General features: G+C 43.7%; 1 protein-coding gene across 1 annotated transcript; it reads right to left on the bottom strand.

The window, feature by feature from the left end:
• Nucleotides 1–61: 61 nt before the first annotated feature.
• dnai4 (dynein axonemal intermediate chain 4) lies at nucleotides 62–14,752 on the bottom strand. Its single transcript, XM_085141945.1, has 17 exons — nucleotides 14,524–14,752; nucleotides 14,283–14,442; nucleotides 13,631–13,785; nucleotides 12,936–13,036; nucleotides 12,534–12,690; nucleotides 12,303–12,436; nucleotides 11,131–11,295; nucleotides 10,826–11,005; nucleotides 9,995–10,143; nucleotides 9,197–9,283; nucleotides 8,952–9,106; nucleotides 8,695–8,855; nucleotides 8,033–8,157; nucleotides 7,423–7,521; nucleotides 6,298–6,524; nucleotides 3,313–3,466; nucleotides 62–3,157 (listed from the first exon to the last, which is right to left on the bottom strand). Exons 1-17 carry the CDS (start codon nucleotides 14,580–14,582, stop codon nucleotides 3,113–3,115), a joined length of 2,313 nt encoding a protein of 770 aa, XP_084998071.1. The 5' UTR covers nucleotides 14,583–14,752; the 3' UTR covers nucleotides 62–3,112.
• Between the last annotated feature and the right edge of the window lie 814 nt (nucleotides 14,753–15,566).

The following is a 15,566-nucleotide window of genomic DNA, read 5'->3' as shown; positions in this document are numbered from 1 at the left end:
ATTATGGCAAAAATGATAATCACGATTATTTTCACTGAAATTGAGATCTCGATTATTTGACGATATTTATTTAACAATAACAATGTATTGAATAATGACTTTAAAGATTGTCAAAAAATAATATAAAATAGTGTGCAAATACTGATAACAGTGCAAATGTTTGCAATATAAAAAATAAATGAAAAATGTAAACATCTATGTTTAGTGAACTTTGCAGTGTTGCTCTGTGGTGTAGCTACGACACTGTAGCAAAGTTTACACACTATGTCTACTTGATCCACGTCTGACTCTGCGAACCCATAATGTTTCCACACCACTGAAGTTTTTTTTTACCTCTCTTTTCAACCAACAGCAGTCACTCTCCTCTCCAAATAACTTCTGCTTAGCTTTCCGAGCTTCCCTCGGGTCCTCTTAATCAGCGGTCCCCAACCCCCGGGCCTCGGACAGGTACCGGTCCGTGAGTCGTTTGGTACCGGGCCGCGAGAGTTGAGGCTCAGGTGTGAAATGTATAGTTTTCAGGGTTTTTATCGGTTTTCAGCGTTATTTTGTTATCGTTTTTAGCGTTAACTCGGTTTTCCAGGGTCTTTTCACGTGTGTTAAGAATAAATTTTCTTTTTTCGGTACCGGTACTAGTTTTATTTTGTTGTATTTATCCGCGACACCTTAAAGGCCAGTCCATGAAAATATTGTCGGGCATAAACCGGTCCGTGGCGCAAAAAAGGTTGGGGACCGCTGCTCTTAATTGTTGTGACACGTGTTCAAAATGCAGAGAGGTGCGCTCGATTTGCCACACGGAGCAGCGCGAGAGTAAAGCACGAGGGAGGGGCTAATAATCGGCTCAGTCATTTTTAATGATCGTTGAAAGCCCAGATCGTAATCATGATTAAAATTTGATTAATTGAGCAGCCCTAGTGGTGACACATAGTTTGAGATGATGGCTAACGGTAGTGTGAAGTGCTAAAATCAAGTCCAAGTAATGACGAGATAATGACTCATGCTTCTCTTTGTTATCATCACACTGTCATTGTTTCATAACCTTCACTGAAAGTCACCTGACACAAACTGCTGTGGGATGCTGAGACTGTGGATTCCATGTGCTTGGTATGATTTTGGGAATTTAATGACCAAAACATCAGAAATAACTGAGGCAACTCTATAAGGGAATTCCCTCTGTTGACACTGTACTGAGTCAAAAGTATAAGGAACTGAGTTACATGGATTACCTGCACATACACTGACCTACGTATATGAAACACTACACGTCTGAAACAGTACTGTACGTATATTACCAAAAAAAAAGGAAAAGCATAATAGGGCCTCTTAAATTAAAATCCTGGCTGTATGTAGACCTTACTGTAGTTAAGTTAAATAGGTCCTGTAGGGTAATTTCCAATAAACCAAGTTCAAAAAAGGGAGTCTATGGCTGACGCGTGTTCCTGGTTTCCAAAAGAAATGCTTCCAGTTGCATTATGATTTGAAGACTGTTTATTTATTACAAACTGAAGATGTAACAATGAACTCCTTCCAAAATAAGCATGAAAGTTCCAAAAAATAGCAGTTATCCAAAACTACCTGTGCACACGGTCAGAAAACCGTGAGACTCCTAACCTCTCTGTCCATGCTCCTCCCCTTCCCTCTCACACAGGGTTTCATGCTACTATTGCACTTACATACTTAAAGTGAGAGGTACCACCTTTTAGGTTCCAATCCCAAAACAGTGACTTAAAATTACTTTATGTAAACACATATATTTTCACATTTATTAATCTTGAAAAGATGACTTATGCAATGAATCTATGAATTATAAAACAAACATGAACTCAATCGTAAATAAAAATATAAAGCAGACGTCTGGCACTTACAGGTCCTCTATAGTATCCAAATCATTGTCTGGTTGGGACACTTATTGTACTGTCAGGTGCAGAGATGGGATTACTTTTAATCTGATTACTTTCTTCAAGTAACGAGTAAAGTAAGGGATTACTATTGCAAAAAGGTAATTAAATTACTGTTAATTTCCCGTTAGCACGCTGCGTTACTAAAACCGTGATTTTTTTTTTTTTGCGAGAGTGTCTCGTGACAGTGACGTAAGCGAGTGCGACGTTCGTGGCAACAGCTGTGTGCAGATCAAAAATGGATAATATAACGAGTGTGGCAGCGTTTAAAGTGTGGAAGTACTGACCTTACTTTGAGTTTGATTCTGTAAAAAGTGACAAAAACATTAGCGTCCTCTGCTCACTGCGTGGGAAGAAAACTTCTTTTTATAGTGAAAAAACCCCTAAACGTCCAAGCAAGCACCGACAGTGCGCTGCCACGGGAATGTGACACTGACAGAGAAACTGGCGTATCCTTCCACTGACCGCTGCGGCACACCTGCACCAGGGCAAACCTCCGCCTGCCCCACTCCTGCTATACAGGTGAAAATAGAGCAACAGGACCGCTAGTCTTTGATTTGATTTTATTTTTTCTGCTGTGTTTCACTTGCATCTATTTGAAAGACTGAGTGTAAACGCAAAAAACAATTTTATTTTATGTGCTGGAATGTGCAGAAAATAGGTTTAAATGTTCAACAAATTTCTTCCAGTCAGAGAATGTTGCATATAATTTAATGTTTGTTTGATGCATAAAGTTAAAAGATTAAAACTAATAAAACAAGTTTTAAAAAGAGACTTTTCCATTTGATTACATTTTATATGATGGATTATGCAGAAAAAGAATTGGGCTAAAAGATCTATTGCTTTGTCACCTATTTAGGGGATAAATCATGTTTTAAAATGTAACTAAGTAACTAAATACTTTTGAAAATAAGTAATCAGTAAAGTAACTAATTACTTTTGAAAATAAGTAATCAGTTATTAGTTACTGATTACTTTTTTCAAGTAACTTGACCAACACTGGTCAGGTGTCTCACCTATAAACAGCCATACGAACATGTTTCTAGCTGTTGATTCTTCTGTCTTATCTGTAAGCTAGTCTACCTCTACAGCTGCTCATGAAGCAGCAGCCAATGGAAACAGGACTGTGGCTATCTTTGTGTCATATGTAGATTTCTACAGACGACTCTGTCACCAACCTCAGGCTGACTGGACATACATGTGTTTGTTTCATAAAGTTATCTAGATGCTGCAGAGCAGATGAGGTCTTCCAGAACATCCACCTGGAAGAAAACATCCAGAACAAAATTTAAAACCACGTCATTGTCTCTGCTATCGAACACACACCAGGCAGACAGCACATGAAATGAGACGTCTCCCTTACTGCTTCTTTCCCACTACTACAATCAGCCCGTCCTTTCTATCAGCTTAATGTTACCTGGCTCTGCTCTCCTACACTGAGATTCTTCAGCTGGTAGACAGTCACATGACCATCACTGTCTCCTACCACAACACAGTCAGCCTGAGAGGAAAACAGCAAGGACGTCATCCTCACACCAGGGGCTGCAGGCTGCACAATGACGGGGTCCAGACTGGAGGAAAGAGGTGAATATATGGACAAGACACAGGTGATACAGAGAGCAGCACAGGTGGAGTCTCCTTCTGAGTCTGACTCACATTCAGTTCAATCTTATTTATCGTCAAATCACAACAACAGTCGCCTCAAAGTGCTTTATACTGTAAAGAGAAGGAAGACAGCATAAAGACATGCTGTGGAAGAGAGACAGAGATTAATAACAAGTGTGATTCAATGCAGAGAGGTCTATTAACACATAGTGAGTGAAGAAGAAACACCCAGTGCATCATGGGAATCGCCCAGCAGTCTACACCTATTGCAGCATAACTAAGGGAGGATTCAGGGTCACCTGGTCCAGCCCTAACTATATGCTTTAGCAAAAAGGAAAGTTTTAAGCCTAATCTTAAAAGTAGAGATAGTGTCTGTCTCCTGAATCCAAACTGGAAGCTGGTTCCACAGAAGAGGGGCCTGAAAACTGAAGGCTCTGCCTCCCATTCTACTTTTAAATACTCTAGGAACAACAAGTAGGCCTGCAGTGCGAGAGCGAAGTGCTCTAATAGGGTGATATGGTACTACAAGGTCATTAAGATAAGATGGGGCCTGATTATTTAAGACCTTGTATGTGAGGAGCAGGATTTTGAATTGAATTCTGGATTTAACAGGAAGCCAATGAAGGGAAGCCAAAACAGGAGAAATCTGCTCTCTCTTTCTAGTCCCTGTCAGGACTCTTGCTGCAGCATTATGGATTAGCTGAAGGCTTTTCAGTGAGTTTTTAAAAGAACCTGATGGTAACGAATCACAATAGTTGAGAATAATACATGCATGAACTAGTTTTTCAGTGAAAATGATGTGTATAATGTAAACAGAATTGGTCCTAGCACTGAACCCTGTGGAACTCCATAATTAACCTCAGTGTGTGAAGAGGACTCTCCATTTACATGCACAAATTGGAGTCTATTAGATAGATATGATACAAACCACTGCAGTGCAATACCTGTAATACCTACAGCATGTTCTAATCGCTCTAATAGGATGTTATTGTCGACAGTATCGAACGCTGCACTGAGGTCTAGCAGGACAAGCACAGAGATGAGTCCACTGTCAGAGGCCATAAGAAGATCATTTGTAACCTTCACTAAAGCTGTTTCTGTGCTGTGATGAACTCTGAAACCTGACTGAAACTCTTCAAATAAACCATTCCTCTGCAGATGATCTGTTAGCTGTTTGACAACTACTCTTTCAAGGATTTTTGATATGAAAGGAAGGTTGGAGATTGGCCTATAATTAGCTAAGACAGCTGGGTCTAGAGATGCTTTTTGAGTAAAGGTTTAACTGCAGCCAGCTTGAAGGCCTGTGGTACATAGGCGATTATTAGAGATAGGTTGATCATATTTAAGATTGAAGCAATTAAGATTGCTTCAATCTAATTAATCAATGGCAGGACTTCTTTGAGCAGTTTTGTAGGAATGGGGTCTAAAAGACACGTTGATGGTTTGGAGGAAGTAATTATTGAAGTTAACTCAGAAAGATCGATTGGAGAAAAGGAGTCTAACTTAACATCAATGGTACTAAGAGTAGCTGTAGATAATATTACATCTGTGGGATGATTATTGGTAATTTTTTCTCTAATGATAAAAATTTTATTTGTGAAGAAGTTCATGAAGTCATCACTAGTTAACGTTAAAGGGATGGTTGGCTCAAAAGAGCTCTGACTTTTTGTCAGCCTGGCTACAGTGCTGAAGAGAAACCTGGGGTTGTTCTTATTTTCTTTAATCAGTGATGAGTAGTAAGCTGTTCTGGCTTTGCGGAGGGCTTTCTTATAAAGCACAAACTATTTCTCCAGGCTAAATGATGATCCTCTAAATTTGTGACACGCCATTTCCTCTCCAGCTTACGAGTCATCTGCTTTAAGGTACGTGTTTGAGAATTATACCACGGGGTCAGGTACTTCTGATTAGAGACCTTAGTTTTCAAGTAAGACTGGTTCCTCAGTTTTACAGCTGGGGTGGACGAGGCTAAGCACCAGACTTTCAAATGAATTAAAAGTCTGTCTGGGTCTTTGGTTGATTAATAGGCTGGTGTGAAAAATTGCTGCCTACAGATGTGGATACTGTATTGTTCTTTCTTTGTAATTGTTTATGTTTAAGTTGTTTGTTGCTGGTTTTTATTTTGTTTTTGGTCTTTTTGGGAGCTGACACAGTCTCTATGGAGATGGGTTTTGTTTTTTGTTTTTTTTGGGGGGGGGTAGCAGGAGGCGAGAAGCTGCAGAGAGGCGTGTAAGACTGCAACTCTGCTTCCTGGTCCCAACTCTGGATAGTCATCTTTTTTAAATTTGTCCATATTTCTAGAAATGAGAGCTGCTCCATCCAAAGTGGGATGGATGCCGTCTCTCCTAACAAGACCAGGTTTTCTCCAGAATGTTTCACATGTCTGAGAACAGAATCGCCAATTACCAGAGTTTGACCCCCGGCGGGTGTGTCACCGAGTGGGGAAAAACAGTTAGACACATGGTTGGTGGTGTACCTGGGGCTTCTGTTTAAGACTACGCTTCCTCCTCACCGTCACCCAGCCGCCCTCTTTCCCCAGCTGCTTGGGGTCTGCCGGGGAACAGCTAGCGGGGCCTACGCTATCTTCGGCTACAGCAGCTACAGGGGCCTGGCTAGCTACGGGTGAATCAGTGATCCTGGCCCTCAGAGCTGCAAATAGGCTACATTGATTACATGTATCATTACTGCTATGAAATAAGAAGTTATCTAAAGGTTTTCAACTAGCAGATAAGCTACACAAACACACCACTGTGTGTTGGAACAGGAACACCGAGTGACAGTGCCACCCACAGGTACTCACATGCTCGAACTCAGGTCCCAGATTTCTAGCTGCCCTTCGGTGACAGCTCCAAACACAGTAGGCCACTTTGGGGACCATTTGATGTCGTAGACGGCCTTCTGGGCAGAGGTTAAACCCAACACAGGCTTCAAGTGGTGCTGCTTCCACAGCTGGATGGTCCAATCAGATGAGCAACTCAGGAACACATCGGGGTTGAAAGGGGACCACGCAACACAGTTTACAGGACACTGACGAAGAAGAAGAAGAGGTGTCTGAGTGTATATCACACACCCACGAAGAAGATTCAGCACCATAAGAACAGCAGTTTGTAACAAACAGTGAAGTTATTATTTTGCCAGACTTCACTTACTCAGAATCTTTCTACAAAGATCGCAGCATATGTGTGTGTATATGTTCTCCTGCTCAAATGGCTCAATATCACATTTTCATTTCCAAAGCAGTTTGTGTTTTATTTACAGATCTAAGTGAAATTCATTTCATTGACTGAATCAGGATTCTTGGTATGTGGACAACATTTATACATTACTGTAACAATGTAGCGCTGCCTTCACATACCAAGAATACTTAGTAAGTTTTAAGGCTTAACATCACATTCACACAGAGAAGAATCTGTAAAGTTTAAAATATGCTGCAAATCAAAGAATCGGTGAAAATAACTCCAAGTTGTGTGTGCAGCATAATTGACTGAAGAATAAAGGAATATGCTGACACAAAATCTAAACAATAAACCTCAGAAAGAAACTCTAAAACCACAATGAGACATGAACCAGTCTCAACCCAATTCACATCAAACCACATCCACTCTGAAATCAGGTCCAAAACTTTACCTAAGCCTAAAATTAGACTGATACCATTTATGAAGGTGACTACAAACCAGTCCAAAACCAAACCCCTGATCCCAGTATGGCTGAGTCAGTCCAGGAGGACTTACAGAGACAGACCGGTAGGTGTCAGTTTCCTTTATCTGTTGTTTTCCTTTAAATGAAGTTAACTGACAAATGAGCAGTGTCCCTACAGAGCCGTTATACTGCAGTTGGAGTTTCAGTTTGGAATAAAAAGGCTTTTGGGGGATAAACAGATGTTTTTTCCAGAAGTCTTTGGCAGCGTTTACTCTGAAGAACTTACAAAGTGTTTCCTGTAGGTTTCTAGGAACTGCTGACTGTTGGAGCAGGAGCACTGGTGGATGAGACCTTCCCATGTCCCAGTCAGGTAGATACTGGAGTCCTGCAGGAACAGTGGAACACAGTGGGATACATTGGTCACATCTCAGGGATTTCATGAATCTCTGTTAGAGAACTGTGGATCAATATGGTCGTCATTGTGCAGGAAGGCCAAGATGATTAGATGTTTAGCAAGAATGCTAAAAGGTTACGCCATATGTGGGGTGACTGGAGATCTTGGTGAAAGGTCACAGTGATATGTGATGTAGCAGACAATGTCACATATCACATGTTCACGTGTGAGTGCCTTATCTGTCACATGACTAACGAGATGTTGTCAATAAAAGGACTGTGAGGGGAAACATGAGACATGAAATTTCCCCTTGTGGGACTAATAAAGCTATCTCATCTCATCTCATCTCATCTCATCTCATCTCATCTCATCTCATCTCAGACCCTGACGACTCCCCTTGCAGCAAGTAAAAGAAAAAGAGCGCTGTGGTCGTCTTGCTTTGATTGGTGATTGGTCCCTGAGTCAGCGGGGTCTATCTCTTTAAGACCCAACAGTAACTTACTGTGGGATGAAAGTCGAAGCAGAGCCCAGGAGTCAGTGCTGTCAGGACAGTTTCTGTCATCATCTCGGTCCTCTTCCCTCCAGTCTGTTTCTCTGTATTTTTAATCCGCCTTAGCTTCATCAAGTCTACGGCAAGAAACGGATCATTTTATATCATTTACCTGACACCAAGGTGAGAGCAGAGAAGGAGTTATTTGATCATTGCATGTTGTCTGTTTGTCTGTGAGCAAGAGCATGCAGAAGCCACCACAGAGCAACAGTCAGTCTGAGTTGCACTGTGTTCGTCTCTGTGGTGCCAGGCATGTCTTCATGTTCTAGTCCATGGTTGTTGTTGGATTTTGTGTACTTTTTCTTAGCTTAGAGTATCTATGGAGTTAGCACAGCATCTGTTGAGTATTTCTGTCAGATTGGACTTTTCATTTCCTGTGACCATTGAAATAAAAGCTCTGCTTCTCCTCTGCACACCTTTGACAAAATACTCACCCATTAGAGTTTAACATTACTGCCAAGATTCACTTAGAAAAGGACATTTTTCCTGAATTTCTTCTAAAATCTTAAAGGCCAAAGAGAGAGGTGAAGTTCTCCAAGGCTGGAACTATCCTGAGAGACAACAATGACCTGTATGCTGTCTCAGCTGACTGCACTGAGCCGGCTGCTGAGTACCTATGCAGTCGAGGCCATCTTTGAAGAAAAACCACTTGCTGATTCTGCCGTCTGCACCCACAGAGAGGAGGGCCTCCACCTTCTCTTCCCCCGTCGAGCTCACTTGTTGTTGGGTCCACCTGAGCTGCCACACTGGCCCCAGGTGTCTGTTGGGACTCTCCCTACACAGAGCACATGAAACAAAGACAGAGCAGTAACATAGTTTACTTTCAGTGTGTAGTAAAAGACCTGCACTGTCCACTGCACACGCCCCTCACCGGCTGCTGACACCATGTGACCTGTTGTCCTGACTGTGCACACTGTGGATTGTTATGCTGCCGTCATGTGTGCCCACAGCCAGCTGACTGGGGCTGTTAGCAGAGAAATCCAGAGCGGTCACGGCGCTGTCACAGTGGATAACGTGCTCCGGCCACTGCAGGAGGAAGAACATCCTCACTCAACAATCCGTGCGACGATGATGATGAGGGGAGCTGACTAAATCCAGTCCAAAGCAAAGTCATACCTTGAGGTTTTTGATGGACCAGCAGCTCACCAGACCTGGTTTCTGGTTCCCAGAGTCAAACTCGCCATGACCCACAGCCAGGAGGTCCTAGAAGACAGCGACACGAGGAGGATCTGTGATCAGTCGTCTGCCTGCTTTCCTGGGTGTTAGTCTGCTTCCTACACGACTGCCGCTTTCCCACGCTGTCTTTCTTTGAACCAATCAGCTTCCACTTTGCACGGTTTACATGTGTGCTCTCTGTCATTCTTCCTTTCAGATTCTCCTTTGTGCAACCCTCCACCTCCCCACCCTCAGCCAGAGCCGTCTTCATCATCATCACCACCAGAGTCTCAGCTGTGGGGGGTCCTGTCCTAAACCCTGGCACTGCTTTGATGGGTCACCACAGTCTAATCGGCAAATACATTCATTTCTCTATCTCAATAAATCATGTTCAGTTCTTTCAAGTGATCAGCATGCTTCAATACAATATTATCAGAAGAGACAGACCCAATATTAGCCAGGCTCCTTCAGCATTTAACTGAGCAAAGGTACGGCCTTCTCTCCACACTGCAGGTGTGTCTGAAAGTTAGCTAACTGTACTTGGTTATACTACCTTTGAATTGTGTATTTAAAGATTATTTTTATAACCCAGCTCACTCTGACTTCACCGTTAGACTGAGAAACAGTCCAGCAACATTAGTGACACACATGAATGACACAAGGACAAAAGACTTGTGTTGCACAGAAATGTACACTAACTTCAAGCCCTTTGCTCTTGAATCAGTTTCTGTGAGTCGGAGTTGATCTTTGTTCTGTTACCGGATTCTTTCTGTTCCAGGTCATGCAGCTCACGCTGCGTCCTCTGCTGAGCTCACAGCTGAAAACCCAGAGACACTGCAGAGACAGACCGCCGTCCGTGCCCCCCGTCCTCTGCTCCACCATCTCATTCTTCACTGGACACTCTGGGTCTGAAAAAATGATTTCACTCATTATAATCTTAACGCTTCATCTAGTAGTAATGTTACCACGGTGCTGTGACGTCGCTGTGACAGTGCTGTGACGATGGTGTGACGATGGTGTGACGGTGCTGTGACGGTGCTGTGACGGTGCTGTGACGATGGTGTGACGGTGCTGTGACGGTGCTGTGACGGTGCTGTGACGGTGCTGTGATGGTGACGGTGCTGTGACGGTGCTGTGACGGTGCTGTGATGGTGATGGTGCTGTGACGGTGCTGTGACGGTGCTGTGACGTGCTGTGACGGTGCTGTGACGGTGCTGTGATGGTGCTGTGACGGTGCTGTGATGGTGCTGTGACGGTGCTGTGACGATGGTATGACGGTGCTGTGACGGTGCTGTGAGGATGATGTGAGAATACTGTGACGATGGTATGACGGTGCTGTGATGGCGCTGTGACGATGGTATGACGGTGCTGTGACGGTGCTGTGAGGATGATGTGAGAATACTGTGACGGTGCTGTGACGGTGCTGTGACGGTGGTGTGACGGTGCTGTGACGATGGTATGACGGTGCTGTGACGGTGCTGTGATGGTGCTGTGACGATGGTATGACGGCGCTGTGACGGTGCTGTGAGGATGCTGTGACGGTGCTGTGACGGTGCTGTGACGGTGCTGTGACGGTGCTGTGAGCACTACCTCCCAGCACAGGCAGCTGCCTGTAAGCAGCCAGCTGAGGGTGGAAGCTGTTCTGCAGGATGCTTCTCTCCACTGTTTGTAAGCAAAGCTGAAACTTGTCTGACAGCATGATGAGCTTCCACTGCGTCTCAGCGTTTAAAGCTTTCACTTCCACTTCTTTCAGTGAACCAGAGGCACTGACTGAAGACAAATACAAGAAAACAGTTTCTGTACTGTAAAAAGAATGAAACTGTTAAAACTTCTGAATGATGACGAACCCTGAGCCCTGTTTGAATGAAGCACATTGAAACAGTGGATGCTGTTACCTGTAGTGGCTGTGCTGCCCACTGACACACTCCTGTCTGCACCTCTGCTGGAGTCCATCACACCCTCTGAGTGGTCAGTCTTCACTGGGTTACAGATACCTGCTGTTTCCTCCTGCTCAGCATCACTTAAAGGCTCATACATGTCGCAGACGGTAACATTTGTGGCTGTGGACATGCAAACATCTGAAAACACTGTGCATTTATAAAAGCTCAACACTCCATCCTCTGTTTTATGGATGAAGTGAACTGCTGAAAGTAAAACTAAAGTAGAAAGTAGAACAATATAAGGATATAGTGAATGGTGGGTTCTACTATTGAGAGTGTGTAAAGAGCTAAAAAGAAGGGTGGGGTAGGGTCAGAATTTGGTGTAAACATATATGAAAGCACAGCTCCATCCTGCCTGATACCAACAGGTGAAGCTGGTGGTGGGTGTGTGATGGTGTGGGGGATCATTTCCCAGCACACTTTGGGCCTCCTTCGCACCAAGCATCATTTCAATGCTTAGCTGAATATTGTTGCTGACCACAGCCTACCCATCCTCTGATAACTGCAAATAATCTGAAAAGAATTTCCTGATCATACCAATGAATTGAGTGTACTTCAGTGGTCTCCACAGTCACAAGGAAGCCTTTGGGACATGAGTGGATAATCAGATAGCTGCAGCCGACTAATCTGCAGCAACTGCATTAAGCTATCAGGTCAATGCAGACCAAAACCTCTGCAGCACCTTCAGCATCAGATAAATAGACACTAATGCGGATAAAAAGGTAAATGCTAATCTGCGGTTCATAAATTGTTGGGAAAGAGGCTAGCTTAATGTTCTAGCTAGCCATTTTTAGCCAGACCATTTGGCTAAAAATGGCAGATAAATAGTTCAAATGGAGAAGAGATAACAATGAACTACTCTGATATAAACATAGTGAGCTAAAACAAACACACTGTGAACACTACACATCTAAGACAGCGATGCACTTCCACACACCAAAGTTTGGGAACCAAATATTCATCACACTTTAAATAGACTGAGTCCAAAAGCACAGTTTGAGATGAAAGAAGGCCATGTTCTAAATAAAGCTGCCAAAAATCAAGTTAGTCCAGCTTCATGTTTAGGTACACTGACCTGGTTGTGTTTAAAACTTTTATAAAAGTCAGCGTTAGAATAACAGCTTCACCTGCATCCACCACCATCAGCCCGTTACTCTGGACATGCTTGTTTTTTGTTGTTGCGGTCAGCGTCTGCACTGATTGCTCCACATGTTTGCTCACTCTGTTCCTGCAGACCTCCTCGTACTGATGGTTTCTTGCTCTGTGAAAACGAGGTAAAATCACAACGTGCCAGTAGCACATTTCAGGTGCATATGTAAGCGTCTCAACCAGTCAGATATGGGAAACACTTCACCCACATGGTAGCTTCTGCCTCATCAGCATCCACACACACAAAGGTGCTGGGCATGTCCAGCAGTGAAAAGGTGTCTGTCTCAGAGATAAAGACCTCCGTGATGTCCTTCAACATGTCCTCTGTCACCTGTTCTTTCTCCGTGTCCTTTTTTACCTTCACATCTAGCAAGAAAATATATGAACAAACTCTTATAAACACCACAAAGATACGTTGTAGGTGTGACCGAGAACTGAGAGCTTTAGTCACAGTAATATGTGGAGATTTAAAAAAACATTTAGTTTGCATTAACTGTGCTCATTAACCACCACACAAGCTCAAACACCATGAACGCAGTAATCAAAAGGCTAAAGGGAAAACATACAGCGTGCATTTAAAAAAACAATGCACACTGTACTCAAAAACACACCTGGAAAACTGATGGGAATGTCACGTTTAGAAAACATGTCCTCGTCATCCACAGACTCTGTGGTGGACTGGCTGGATATTCTGCTGCTGCCAAATACTGACCTGGAAACATTGCGAGCACATTTTTACAGGGTGAAGCGTGTAACCTGCAGTCACTTTAGACAGTTTGTCCTGGCTCTCTCCAGGAAGTGCTTGGCTGTCTCCCTGCACCATGGACCTGCTTAACTGGTGGCACAAGTTAGTAAGAAGCTGTGCTTCAGCAGCCCTGGTTGATTCAAACTTCTACTGTTTTATAATTACTGAGCTTAAATGTAATGTAATGGTTTCCACCCAAACCTGCATCACTGGGAGTTCCCCGACTGATTCAATCACGTTCACATATCAAAGATTTTAAAAGAAAAGAGGATAGGTCAGGGTTCAAGGGTCCCCAGGTTACAACCACAATGCTGCCCAACCTCAGAACACGAGCGAGGGACAAGCCACACCGGCGTGGACGTCACCGAGCTTAATAAGAGCCACGTGAGGTATGGCGGAACAACGACGTACCGATGAGAACTTGGCTACTAGAAAAGATAATACATGGAAAGGCCTGCAGAGAAAACTCATATTCAAATTCAAGCAATGCTTTAACATTTGCACTCCACACATTCAAGCCTCACAGAGCAGCTCCAGCTGCATCACCTCAGACTCTGGTACCTGGAGAAAGGCAGAGTGAAGCTGCCCGTGGCTGTTGGCTGGTCTGATGCTGAGCCCACAGAGATTTCATCCACAAACAGCATGGGCTGCACTGCTCCTGGATCAGCCTGGTACAGCGGCTGAGGAGTGACATCATTGTTTACTTCATCAAACACCTGCAAGAAACACAGAAGCCAGCTACAGCTAACTTGGTAGTGCACCCAAGGGCACACTGGAGGTACTTCTACATCACTACATGTTCGCTACATCATGGTATTTAACTCCACTACCTGCATCTCTCCTTTTATTGCCTTTTTCACAAAGCACTCAGGTAACTGCTTTGAAAAATTGGTGAGTGGTAGTTGAATGTAATTAATTTTAGAGGCATCAGAATAATCAGTCATGAAAACAAATCCACAAAATAAAGTCTTGTGTTTTTGTCTGGGTTGCAAAATAAAACTGTGACTACAGCCTGAGTTTGATGTAAGCCTACTTCTTTAAACTTTCAGTATATATATGCATTAAACACAGTCACACGCGGGTCTTTACTCTGTGAAACTGATGAGAAACTGCGTCTAATCTGAATCTAGTACCGAGTCTGTGACTGGTATTCTCGTTTACAAACTGTTCAGAGGACCCACAGACTGTGAGGACAGGTGTGATGTTCAGGTACCCGAACAGCCTGTCTGGGAGTCTGAGCCACGTTCTTCTCCAGGACTTTGCTGCCCCCGAGGCTCCGTCTGCTGTGACAGCCCAGCACACTCGTGGTTTGTCTGGAACGCTGGTGAGCTCCGCGTGGGCCTCCGTGTGAGACTGAGGCGGTACGAGAGGAGCTGGAAGGCAGCAAAACAACAAGTGACCGTGGCTGCGTGTACGTGCAGACAGCTGCAGTGAAAAGAGTACACTTAACGTACGGTCTCAGGAGCAGGGAACATCGCCGCTTTCCTCCCTCTTTCCCCCCCGTGGCAGACATCGCTGCAGTGCGCCTGCTGTTGTGGGTTTCCTACTGCGGTGCTATGGCAACGGGTAGTTGTTCCCAGTGCTCGTGCGTACAGGGAGCGCGCGACATGCTCACGCCGTTAGTTGTGGCCATTGGAGGGTAACTGTTACACTGTGCTGGACATTAACACGTAGATGTATACAGTCAGACCATATCAACATTTTCACATTTTCCTTAAAATAAAGTAAAAAAAAGTTTTTTAAACAACAGTTAAAAACATAGGTTACCACCATCTTTACTGTCGCTGTTCAGTTTAACCACGCGTTCTCACTGGGTCTCATTACATTTATGTATATAGTTGCCTCAGAAAACTTTGTATTAATAAGACCCCACAATAATCAGAAAAGTCCCTATGAGCACACACGTGGCAAGAGTACAACGGAAAAACTCACTGTTAACAGAAACACCAGAACCAGGCTCAATCTGACCGACCGCTGAGGGGCTGAGGGGGCGGAGACGGGACCAAAGACACAGATTAATGGTTAAATACAGAGTGGTGTATAAATATAGGCCTATTGCAGGGTAACTGACGGAGAATTCAAGGTCATCTAACACAGCCCTGTGGGCTTTATCAAAAAGGAAGAGAAGCCAGTGTGGGCAAAATCTGCTCTCTCTAGTCCCCGTCAGTAGGCTCACTGCAGCATTTTGGATTAACTGAAGGCTTTTCAGGCAGTTTTTAGGACATCCTGATAATAATGAATTACAGTAGTCCAGCCTGGAAGTAAGACAGAGCCTGATTATTCAACATCTTGTATGTGAGGAGGAAAATGTTTAATTCCGTTCTGGATGTATGAGGGAGGCACAGAATAGTAGCAAGAGACAGGATATTTCTAACTTTAGAGATGTTGCGCAAATGGAAGAAAGCAGTCTTACATATTTGTTTAATATGTGTGTTGAAGGACATGTCCTGGTCAAAAATTACTCCAAGGTTCCTCGCAGTGTTACTGGAGGCCAAGG

The sequence above is a fragment of the Neolamprologus multifasciatus genome, chromosome 18 (genome assembly GCF_963576455.1).
Source record: "Neolamprologus multifasciatus chromosome 18, fNeoMul1.2, whole genome shotgun sequence".
NCBI classification, from domain to species: Eukaryota; Metazoa; Chordata; class Actinopteri; order Cichliformes; family Cichlidae; genus Neolamprologus; species Neolamprologus multifasciatus.
Note: the sequence above shows the minus strand (reverse complement) of the source record. Positions and strands in the feature narration are given on the sequence as shown.

Excerpts from the sequence above, each read along its gene's own strand:
- dnai4 (XM_085141945.1), bottom strand. The coding sequence starts at position 14,582 with ATGTCTGCCACGGGGGGGAAAGAGGGAGGAAAGCGGCGATGTTCCCTG. Across the intron at positions 12,691-12,935 it reads CATTCCCATCAGTTTTCCAG|ATGTGAAGGTAAAAAAGGAC; the intron begins GTGTGTTTTTGA and ends TTTTCTTGCTAG. Across the intron at positions 3,467-6,297 it reads TGGGACCTGAGTTCGAGCAT|TCTGGACCCCGTCATTGTGC; the intron begins GTGAGTACCTGT and ends TCTTTCCTCCAG.